Raw genomic sequence first — 12,085 nt, 5'->3', positions numbered from 1 at the left:
AATCCACATCACCTAAAAGAAACAAATATATTAAAAAGAACCAAAGTAGCTTATGCCATTTTGGTAGAAAATATATTAAAATATTTTGTTAAAGTTTAACTGCTCTGAGTTTATGTAGTGACTTTTAAGAGAACAGCTATTTTCGCTTCTATTGGCAAGGTAAAATATTTCCCTCCCATTTGCATTTTCTCCTGAAATACTCCTTAAGAGACCTTTCTTGTTCTTTTCTCATTTCATGTAATTTTTTTCCTTTAAAGTTATTCTGACCTTACTTTGTCCTCTATAGTACACAGTTTTCAAATACAAAATGTATTTCCTCCTTTTTAAGGTACTTTCACATAGACAAAACTAAGCTTCTCCTAGCCATGTAGCACCACCTGCTGGTCATCCCTTGGCATAGCACAAGGTTTGAGTTCCTTTGTTGAGTTCTACTTGTCAGAATAGGTATTTCGTGACTTTTTCTTAGAGGTCTTTAAGATATAAAAGATAAAATATACTTAATTTTTAAAGAACAGGATAATATAGGATATTCAATTACCATATGGATCCACTGGACTCTTTTGCAAGTGTTAGATACGTTAAAGGATCTTAGTAATTATATTTTTCTCACACTTAGAAACATTTTGCTATTTTATCACCCCAGGAATTATTACATTATCCATAAATTATTCAAGCTATACAGGACTAAATAAGACAATGGAAGAACAGTTGAGAGATATAATTAAACTAAAATCTAGGGATGCTGGTGAAATTGATCGTGTTAAGTAAAATCTCAAGACTATGAAACTTCAGATGTCAATATCCTAAATTTTCTCAAATTTAAGAAGGGATGAGTAAATCATGCATTTCTAAGAAGAAAAAGGAAATATGGTACTTATTCAAGAGGGAAGGGCTTCACTGAACAATTGTTTATAACAAGAACTTGAGCTGTTTTGCAAAAAGGATCTGTGACAACTGTATTCTTTCATCTGTTATGATGTTTATATGTCATCATTACTTGATATAGTTTCTAAGTGCATAACGCTGACATTAATTGTATATATAAAGGTGACTGGAAGAAAACAGATGGTGTAAACATGAGTAAATTCACTGGATTAGAGAAAAACAGAGAGTCCCTTGTACTCAGATGGTAAATGGCAATAACTGTTTTTCCCAATATACTGAACATATGTAAGAAAAACAAAAAAGATACTACTCATAATAGAAATAAAATATCCAGGAGTAAATAATGAAAAATGTATATTACGGGGAAAACTATAAAGTTTTACTTAAGGACATAATGGAGGATATAAATAAGTGAACGTTGGATAGTAATACTTGATACTGTAAAAATGTCCATCCTCACCAAATTACTTACCAAAGAATTTTTCATATAACTCAAGACACTGATTCTAATATTTACATGGAAGAATACATGTCTTTATTGATGCCCATTATTTTTATGATCTCATTTGATCATTTGTGCCAGTGATTAAAATACCTATTTATTTTTGTTCTTTTAAAAAATATGTGCTTTAGAGAAAGACAATTATCATATGGTTTCACTCATTTATGGAACATAAGAAATAGGAAGATCGGTAGGAGAAGGAAGGGAAGAATGAAGGGGGGATCAACAGAAGGGGGAATGAACCATGAAAGACTGTGGACTCTGGGAAACAAACTGAGGGCTTCAGAGGGGAGAGGGGTGGGGGATTGGGATAGGCCAGTGATGGGTATTAAGGAGGGCACGTATTGCATGGTGCGCTGGGTGTTATACACAAATAATGAATCATGGAACATTACATCAAAAACTAAGGATATACTGTATGGTGACTAACATAAAATAAAAAATTATTATTAAAAAAATATGTGCTTTATCAAAGTACTATATGCACATAATTTTAAAAAATCAGAAACAGTACAGAGGGCATAATGACAACCAACAAACCCCTGCCCCACCCTTCTCATCTCTCAGTTCCCCAACCCAAAGACAAAAGCTTTTACACCTATTTTCAGTTATTCTGGTAATTACCTCCATGTTTCTTAATAATATGCTTTTATTACTATTTCTTGACTGGATGACCTGAGGCATTTTCTGTGGACTCCTCACTGACTGTGCCTGTTCTTGCTTCTCCTCTCCCCTCAATACGGGTATATTACTATTTTTACCTCTTCTGTTGGCTACATTGGTCCCTTTATTTATTTTTTAAAGGATTTTATTTATTTATTTGACAGAGAGAAAGAAAAAGAGTACAAGTAGGGGGAACGGCAGGCAGAGGGAGAGGGAGAAGCAGGCTCCTCACTGAGCAGGGAGCCCAATGCGGAGCTCGATGCCAGGACCCTGAGATCATGACCTGAGCAGAAGGCAGACACTTAACAACCGACTGAGCCACCCAGGTGCCCCTGGTCACTTTATTTTTAAGTAAGCTCTATCCTCAATGTCGGTCTCGAACTCACAACCCCAAGATCAAGAGTCGCACGCTCTACCAACTAAACAAGCTAGATGCCCCTACATTGGTCCCTTTAATAATGTAATACATACACCTCTGTCGTACTTTCTCAACTATATCCAGAATCTCCACATTCCATTTTATGAAGACAATAGCACCACTACTATTCCACTTGTATTTCTTTCCTCCTCTGCCTTCCAACCTGTAGCCTTGTACACTGTTAAGGTATAGGACATTTACACTCTATTCTGTAATCATAATTAAGTCTTCCTTGCTTTGTCTAAGGTTTGACTCTAAAAGCTGAAAACCAGTATTTACTTTATTATGATTATTTAAATATGTTCACTGAGTAGTTAAGTTTTATGCTATTATTAGATTTTCTTGTCTATTTCATTAAAGCTTCACTCTATGTCCCACTGTTCAAATGAATTCTCTCTCATACTCCCAGCAGCTGTTTGAAATCACCTTATATATTAGGTAGCTTCGTGTTTGAAGCATACTTTCTGTACAGTTGGAAATGTTTTCTTTTCCCTGAAGTTTCCACTTGTCCTTGTTTCAGGGGATGAAGAAATGTACGCTATCCATGTGTGCCATTGTGTTTCCTCCAGCTTCTTATTCAATCCATGTATTAAAATTCATTTCATTTGGCTATTTTAATTTGGAGGGTTCGTCTCCCAGTTGGACTATTCTTGTACAATGGATTATTCTGTAAATTCTTAGTTGCATTTCTCTTTTTTAAAATATGCATCTTGTGCTCTTTCTCATTTTGTAAAGTGTGTGCTTTTTGTTTTATGGATACAATAGCTTCTCAGATATTTCTGAGAATTTTAACATTTTTAGGTTCTTATCTGTTCCTTAAATTATTTCCTCAGGAGTCAATTCTTCATTTAATCTTTGGTATTTTTTGGTCATATTGCAGGCTTTTGACAAATGGTGATTTTTCAGCCAGACAAGTCTGCAGGGAGGGTTAGCAGCTTTGCTCCAGAGTGGGTGAGCAACTGGGGAGGAATCAAACATGCTGCAGGGCCCCCAGATGACACGAGGCTAGCAGTGGCTCTGCAGGCACATGTTGAGCATCAAAGCACAGCAAGTTCATGATCAGCCAGCAGGCCTAAGTGGAAGAAGGTAGGCAGTATGCACCTGAGCCCTGTGCAGAAGAGTACCTCTTCCCTGACCAATCCTTTTAGAGTGGCTGGTCGAAAGTAACCCACAGTCTTGCTTTCAATGTCCTGTGTATTTTCTTCACACCAGGAACTGATAATATATTTCTAGTTCATTTATTTATTTTATTATTCTCTGACTATACCACTACACTGTAGATAAACAGATGCATAAGATATGTATATGAGATAATATGGGGCATGTTCCAATCAGCACACGTGATAATCTTACAATTAGGGACACTCTTCAAAGGTAATTCTACCTTTGATGTATATTATGTAATATTAGGGTAATTAATTTCACATGATCATAAGTTGGAAAACCCTAATTTTGCTTGGTTTTTGCTCTCCTATTCACACAAATACACACAAAGTCAGGGATGTATTCACATTATTCAGAGGGCAATGCAATATTTAAGGCTTTCTAGTTTATGAATACCACACTAGTGCTGTAGAAGTTGTCAAAAATAATTCCAATGAAGTCATTCAAACGCACCCCTAACACCCATACTTCAAAGACTTTCTACATATATTTTGGTCAAGACCAAAATCCTTCCTAATTTAAACGTGAATCCTTGCTAATTGAAAATGAACCCTGACAAGGAGGAATAAAGGAGGCTGAATAAACCGGCCCACGTTGGGAGTGCAGAGCCAGGGTTGTGACTCCTATCTCCCCTCTCCTGATTCAAGGAAAACAGATTGAGGAGAACAAAATCCTGCTGCCCACCAAAGTCTGCTCTCCTCCTTACCCACCCAGTAGTTGTCAATGTCTCCCAGAATTGTATCATTGGCCGTTTCTTGTCACTTTCTAAGTTCTCCTAGAGCCTCCTACATGTGCAACAGTTAACGCCACCATCTTATCTTATGCTGATGCCTCCAAACCCACACAACCAACTCTCATCTCTATGTTGAGATCCAAGTCCCTAACTTGTTACACTATTTTTATTTCTAACTAATTTTCAACTAATTCTAACCAATTAATTGGTATCTTCAAACGTAAGCTAAACTCAGAAACATTCATCCTTGTTCCTCAAACCATCTTTTTCTTCTTTCTACAAGCCATAATGGTAACAATCAACCAAGCCAAGAGTCCCCACACCCTCCCAGGCAGGCCCTGTCCAATGATCTCCTTAATGTCTCCTACACCTCTCTGTGCCCTTTTATCTCCTTTATCAGCTATTCAAAGGCATCTGGCATCTGGCCCATTATTTACAAAAACAGTAGAAGAGGCTTTTGGTTTAGAGTTTGCACTAATATAAACAAAAGACCAAGTTTCTAAGTAATCTATCCTGTCAGTACTCAAACTCATTAAAAAATTCCTTCCTACAAGTTAATAAAAAATATAAGACTTACTTAAATGGTGTAAAAAAAACTGGTAAAGTAGCTTCTTTTTTCTGAGTCATTTTCACCTGGGAACCAGATAGGAAAATATTTTATTATATTATAAAAGAGAAAAAAATTAGTTTCATTTTGAAATACAAACATCCATTAAAATGTCTCTTTGGGGATAGGTTATTACTTTAGAACTAAATGGAATTTTATGTCACTCTATTATTCCATAAATATTTAACCAGAAATTTCAGATTATCATACTATCACAATAAGCTGAGAATTAATCAAGTGTGCAAAATAACATACTGTAATGTAATACTTCTTTTACTCTTAGAAACCAAGTCAAACTGCATTAACAGTATTAAGAATAACAAAGTTTCAGTTAAATGGTCACCTCTTTAGCTAAGCTTAATGCATATGGTAATGTACATGAGATGACAAGAAATATAGCAATCTCAAATACTACTTCTGTGGGGCAAATTCCAATCAATAAAGAGTTGGTGTGTAGTCTTTATAAGCAGATGTGGTAGTCTTACAATTAGAGACACTTCCCAAAGGTAATTCCATAGCTCAAACTGATTCATGGAACGTGCACCTCACAAATGTTAAGCTTTATGACATTCGTCAAATACACAAAATTTAAAGATAATAAACTATAGAAAATAACTTCTTAAAACACAAAATCAAATATTTTCACTTAATATATTTGATTTTAAAGTTGTAGTAGTATCCATTTTTGTGTGTGTCTTATTTTACCTTGAATTGTTCAAGAATCTGCATTGCATTTGTAAACATGCTCTCTGCTTTGAAGAGATCAGTGTTGTTAAGATAATCTACAGGAAGAATACCCTGTAAATAATAAATACTGGTTTAATATTAGTATTAATATTATTAGCATACTATTATTAGTATTAATAGCTCAGGCTATTCATATAAAACAAAACAGACTTACAAAGGAAGCACTAAAGACAAGACAGGTAGATGAATAAATTACTGAAATAATTAAGCAAAATATCTTTTTAAAAATCATAACTGAAAAATGTTCTATTATTTTTTCAACAAAGTACATATAATAAATAAAGCAAAAGAGATGAAATAGGTTCAATAAAACCTAGCATCTATTGAAAGACTATTGTGTGCTAGGCACTGAACAAAATGCTTTGCGCACATGACAAATCACTAATTGTGAGCCACAACCAGCATACTTAAAAAGAAAAAAAAAAAGCATAATAAGAAAATTGAGAGTATAACGGGCATAGTAAGAGTAAAGACTTTCGTGAAACTTTTGTTTCAGTTATACACATACACACATACTTATGACAAAAGGGTCATTTTCTCAGAGTTCTGAGTTAGATGACGTTATTTTTTAAAAGTTTGATTTGAAAAGCTAATAAGAATGGCTGGCTGGAATACACACACACACACACACACACACACATTTTTTTAGTTTTCAGCATCCAGTTCCCATTCTTTTTTTTTTTTTTTTAAAGATTTTATTTATTTATTTGACAGAGAGAGAGACAGCCAGCGAGAGAGGGAGCACAAGCAGGGGGAGTGGGAGAGGAAGAAGCAGGCTCCCAGCAGAGCAGGGAGCCTGATGCGGGGCTCAATCCCAGGACCGTGGGATCACGCCCTGAGCCAAAGTCAGACGCTTAAGGACTGAGCCACCCAGGCGCCCCTCCAGTTCCCATTCTTAACAGCATTACCATTCTATGTTTAGAAATATCCCCCACTGTGGAATTTAAGAAACAAAACAGATCAACATAGGGGAAGGGAGGAAAAATAAAATAAGATAAAAACAGAGAGAGAGGTAAACCATAAGAGACTCTTGACTACAGAGAACAAACTGAGGGTTGCCGGAGGGGCCATGGGAGGGAGGGGTTAAATGTTGATGGGCATTGAGGAGGGCACTTGTGATGAGCACAGGATGTTATATGTAAGTGATGAATCATCCCTAAATTCTACTCCTGAAATTAATACTACACCATATGTTAACTAACTTGAATTTAAATAAAATCTTGGAAGGAAAAAAAAAAGAAAAGAAATCTCCCCCACTGGATATAATATAGTGGGTTTCTTTTCTTTTCTTTTTTTTAAAGAAGGGAGGCTCTTTCTTTTTTTTTTTTTTTTTTTAAGATTTTATTTATTTGACAGAGATAGACAGCCAGCGAGAGAGGGAACACAAGCAGGGGGAGTGGGAGAGGAAGAAGCAGGCTCATAGCGGAGGAGCTTGATGTGGGGCTCGATCCCATAACGCCAGGATCATGCCCTGAGCCAAAGGCAGACGCTTAACGACTGCGCCACCCAGGCGCCCCTATAGTGGATTTCTAATGGAGCCCCACCTTCCTTTACTGAAGGGTAGACAAATAACCTAGGCAAGCCCACTCAAATGGTAAGCACTGGAATTTGACCCTTGAGAGTCAAGGAACAAAAAGTACAACAGATGTAATACTCTTCTCCCCTAGTGTTGGTGCACAGGGCATAACTGTTTGGTTCTTTCTTCCAAGTCTCTGGTGCTCTCTTAGTTTCTGTTCATTTCTAAGCCTGGTTTTTGAGCACCACTTTGATTCAACAACCCGGCAATAACTTTTTAATGAATTCCCTTTAAATGGATTAAGTTTCTGCTGCTTGCAATAAAAATTATTTATATATTTTTACCACTTATGACTGAAAGACGAAGATAAATCTGTACACATTTTAGCAAATATAAAAGTTTAAAGAAAAGCTATTAGACTAGTACTCCATGCTGTAGGTTATAATACACACACAATTATGAGATATTATTGTATACTTAGAAAGAAAGAGGAAAATACAGTTTTAAATGTAACCAAAGATTATTCAGAAAGACATAAAGAAGTAAATTTTACTGTACACTCTTTTTTTCTGAGAGCTGATAAGAAAATTTCAATTTTACTCCTTACCACTGAATTAAGGGGAAAGGGAACTCCAATAAGAGAAGCCATCAATGGTGCAACATCAGCCTACAAACAGAAAAAGTTCAATTCTAATAAGTCTACAGATATCAACAAAAAATTAAATAATTTAATGCAACTATATTTTGGACTATAATCATGATGTTCATTATAATCCACTACCTTCAAACATTTAATATACAATAGATATCAACTCTAAAAATATCATTTGTTACAGCTGCATTAATGTATAAAAAAATAAATTTGAAAGAGCCCCAAATGTAAAACACGCTAGAACAAAAAGTTACCTACCCTGGTAGCTAAGAACTTGACTACTTTATATAATAGTTTTTCAGTATTATGAAAAGGATGCTTTAACTAGATAGAAAGTAAATAGCAGTAGAAGGCTCTAACTGGAGAAATGTATTTATTAACTAAAGAAAAAGTATATACCAGAAGGTTTGGCCAGCCAGTGAAGTCCAGAAAAGATACAACCCCCCTAGTTTCCTGGAGAGTTGTTCGTGCCTCTACCTCCACCTCCCCAACTCCCCATCACTCCTCAGCCTGCTCCAACTTCCTTTCTGACCCTTCACCATCCCATAGACCCCTCTCCCTTAGAGAGCTAACATCCTCTGTTTTTCTAAATCTGATTGACTGTTTTTATATTAGTCCTTATAATTTCTCAGGCAATAAAGTGCTTAGATGTCAGAATACCCAGTTCCAAACCCTTGCCTGCAATCCGAGACCTTGGGCAGTTTACTTAACCTCCCCAATGCCTTGGTTTCCTTATCATTTATTTACTTATTTCCTTATCATTTATTTACTTAAAAAAAAACTCTCCCTTACAGAGTTATGGCATAATTAAATAAGATTAAATTTATAAAGTACCTGGCACCTAATAATCCCTCAATAAATGGTGGCTACAAATGCTGTTGTGGCTATTTTAATTACTTGGCCTCTCAGCAACACCATGTAGACCATTCCCTTCTCGGCTTCTGTAACACCACACTCCACTGAGTGTCTTCAATTTCACGGTAGCTCTTTTACAGATACCATCTCTAGTTCCCCATTTAAAGTTGGAGTTTGGTCCCAGGCTCTCAATGCTTCTCACTCTTTACCATCTGGACTCTCTTTACAAAGTAGCATCTCACAGAAAACTGGAAAACTCCAATGGCCTCTAATCGCCTTCTCCCTTTCCCCCAGAGTCCACTGTTGGCCTCCTCTAATCTGTTCTCCATGCTGCAGCCAAAGAAATTCTTTCACAAAAAGACAGATTATATCACTCTCCAAGCTTCAAATACCTCAAGGGCTTCCCCAAGCTTTAGGATTAAGTCCAAAGGCCCATAAAGTCCTACAGGGTCTACTGCCTACCCAGACATCACACCACAGTCTCAGTTGCTCTGCAACGTGTGATCCTTTAATATGCCATGTATCCTCTTACCAAGCTCTGTGTACATGATGAACCTCCGCCTGGAAAGGGAGAGGGAGTATCATGTGCCTGCTAGCTCCTACTCATTCTTCAGTCCCAGCTCAATCCTCAGTGTCTCAGGAAGACTTTGTTGACCAGACCGTCTACCAGATACATCCACTCTCTGCTCTCCTGGCTTCACAGTCCTCTTTTGTAGTACTTATTAGCACAGCTATAATTTTACATTTATTTGTATAATAATTTGGTTACTTTCTGCTCTCACCCCCAAACTGTAAGCTTCCCAGGGCAGGCATTTTGTCTGCTTTTACTCATCATTATATCCCTTATACATGTTTAGTGCTAATGTCTACACAATGTTTAAACACACTGCAGATACAGATACCTAACAATGTTGGTGGAGGGAAGGAGTAAAGAAATTCTCATCTAATGTAGATTTGAAGTAGGAGCATTCAGAGAGCAATAGCTGAGTCTATATTTAGTTTTAAATTATAATCCAGTCTGGCTATAAGTAAAACATGTTTTATGATCTTCAAGATATTCCCTATTCCTCTGACAGTGATTTTATTGCAAAATTAAGTTGCTATTCTAATTTTATATATTTCCATTTATTTGGGTGATATGAAGCCATCCTGAGAGAAAAGACCATTCTTAATACACTGACAGAGAACAGGCTTCTGCAATCACAGGCCTGAAAATGAGATCCTGGACCTTGGTTTATCCACCATAATAAGAAATGCCGGCTTGTGAGGTGACCTGGAGAAGGTAAAATATTCCTACTACCTTGGAGGCCATATACCAATAATGCCACGCCTTCTACAAATCGTGAAGATGGCTGTTTACATAGCATATCTTCAACAATGAAAATTCCATGCTTCATATTTATACATAATGTTACCAGTCTAACTTGATTAGGTTGGCCATGCATTTTCCTGTAATCTAAGGTTTCTAGCTATGTAGTCTATATTTTGCCATTTTTTTTTCCATTGCATTTGTAAGCATCCTGGGTAGAATTAAAGATAAAATATGTGTTAATAAAAAAGAAACGGGAACTCACGTACTACAGGGAAAAAAAGCCATAACAGGGTTTTATTATTTATTAGCTCTGTGCTTAAAGCAACTAAGCAAGGCAACCATGACAAAAAACACAGAAATTGAACAGGCATGCAGATTTCAATTTATGTTAATAATTCTTTAATTAGCCAGTGTTATTTGCAGGGAGTCTTCTTTCAGTTTTATTTGAAGTTTTTTTTATTTTGCCAGAAGAAAGATTAGTTGAGTTAAAATATTTGCACTGGAAGGATTTCCCTTGGTAATTGAAATGTTTTGAAAAATCCTTTATCAACATTATTATTAATACTGCTTTTCAGATTTTTTTTGGTCTAAACTTCTTATAGGAATCAAAATTAAATTTCAAAGTGATTAAATTGAACTGAATACCTGATGGATATCTTGCCTTTTCCAGTTCTCTAATTTCCATTCTGAAACACAATTAGACACAAGAGCTGATGTTAAGATTTAAAAAAAATAAGTTTCATTATTAAGAGATCAAGGCGTAATGTCAAACAAAAGTATTGGGAAAATCTATTCTAAGCCAACTATGAATAAAAAGGGCACTTAAACAGGCACAGCTGTATATTTCTAAAACCAGAATTTTCAAAGAATAGCTTTAAAATAAATATTTGGTGTTTTCTGTGATAATTTACTAAACTTTCAAAATGCTCATTTGCAGACAATTGTTTCAAAACATCAAAAGGCCAAGGAAGGGAAGACAGAAGTAAAAGGCACAATGGTAACAGCTGTCAGCACGACTACAACTAATGACAGTCCTGCTCCAGGCAGTAATTAAGGGAACTGATAGTCTGTTAGTCAACCTAAGCCTTTCTTTTTTCTCAACCGTCAGTTGCTTGCAAAAAAACTTAAAATTGTAGCTGTGATGTTCCTACTGTCACTAATCCCAAATGTTAAAATACTATAGTGAGTTACTATTAAAATCGCCTTCAGAGATAACTCATTCCCCTATTTTTCTACACATAAATTCAGAAATTTCATTAAACAGCCATCAAAACAAATGGTGAGAGACCATGTCTTGATTTAATGATTTTAAGATATATTACCAGAAGGGGTCTAAGATATTTTTTTGATGAAATTTCCTTTAATAAGCTAATAGAGTTTAAAAATATGTTGCTGGTTCTACTAGTCAGCTACTAAAAATTCACACTAATCACCTGATGAGGAGAAAATACACATCCCCTTTCTCTATAACTTACGATTCTTAATATTCATAGAAGAAAAAAGTATATGCGTTCTATAATGATTTTTGAAGTTAAATCATTCTAAACCATTAATTCACTGAGAAATCAAGTGCCAAAATAAAGTTTTATCTCCTAAGACAAACATACTATTTAACCTAGTTTCTATTAGACCCAATCTAATCCATTTACCAAAGAGCATAGGAATATAAAATGGCAAAGCTGCTTTAGAAAACAGTGTGGCAGTCTGCAAGAAATTAAACACAAAGTTATATGTGACCCATTTATTCCACCCTAGGTATCTACCCAAGAGAAATGAAAACATATGTCTACACAAAAACTTTTTACACAAATGTTCACAGCAGTAGTATCATAATAACCAAATATGGAAACAACCCAAATGTCTATAAGATGATTGAATAAATAAAATATGCTCTATACATACAATAGAATATTATTCAGCTATTAACAAAACTACTTATATGTGCTACAATACAGAGGAAACTTGAAAAAATTATTCCAAGTGGAAGAAGCCAGACACAAAGACCAGACAGAGAGTAATTCCACTTATATG

At 35.6% G+C, this 12,085-nt stretch overlaps 1 protein-coding gene across 7 annotated transcripts in view; it reads right to left on the bottom strand.

The window, feature by feature from the left end:
- PIGN (phosphatidylinositol glycan anchor biosynthesis class N) overlaps positions 1–12,085 on the bottom strand; it is a 106,905-nt gene that overhangs the window by 63,372 nt on the left and 31,448 nt on the right. For all 7 annotated transcript variants that reach the window (XM_026496422.4, XM_048218572.2, XM_057313358.1 and 4 more), the window contains 4 exons: positions 10,700–10,740; positions 7,843–7,902; positions 5,678–5,770; positions 4,943–4,998 (listed from right to left, as the gene is read on the bottom strand). In XM_026496422.4, coding sequence (XP_026352207.3) covers positions 4,943–4,998; positions 5,678–5,770; positions 7,843–7,902; positions 10,700–10,740 — 250 coding nt within the window. The remainder of the gene's footprint in view (positions 1–4,942; positions 4,999–5,677; positions 5,771–7,842; positions 7,903–10,699; positions 10,741–12,085) is intronic.

This window comes from Ursus arctos, unplaced genomic scaffold (genome assembly GCF_023065955.2).
Source record: "Ursus arctos isolate Adak ecotype North America unplaced genomic scaffold, UrsArc2.0 scaffold_17, whole genome shotgun sequence".
In the NCBI taxonomy this organism is placed as follows: domain Eukaryota; kingdom Metazoa; phylum Chordata; class Mammalia; order Carnivora; family Ursidae; genus Ursus; species Ursus arctos.
This window is presented reverse-complemented; position numbering and strand designations above follow the sequence as displayed.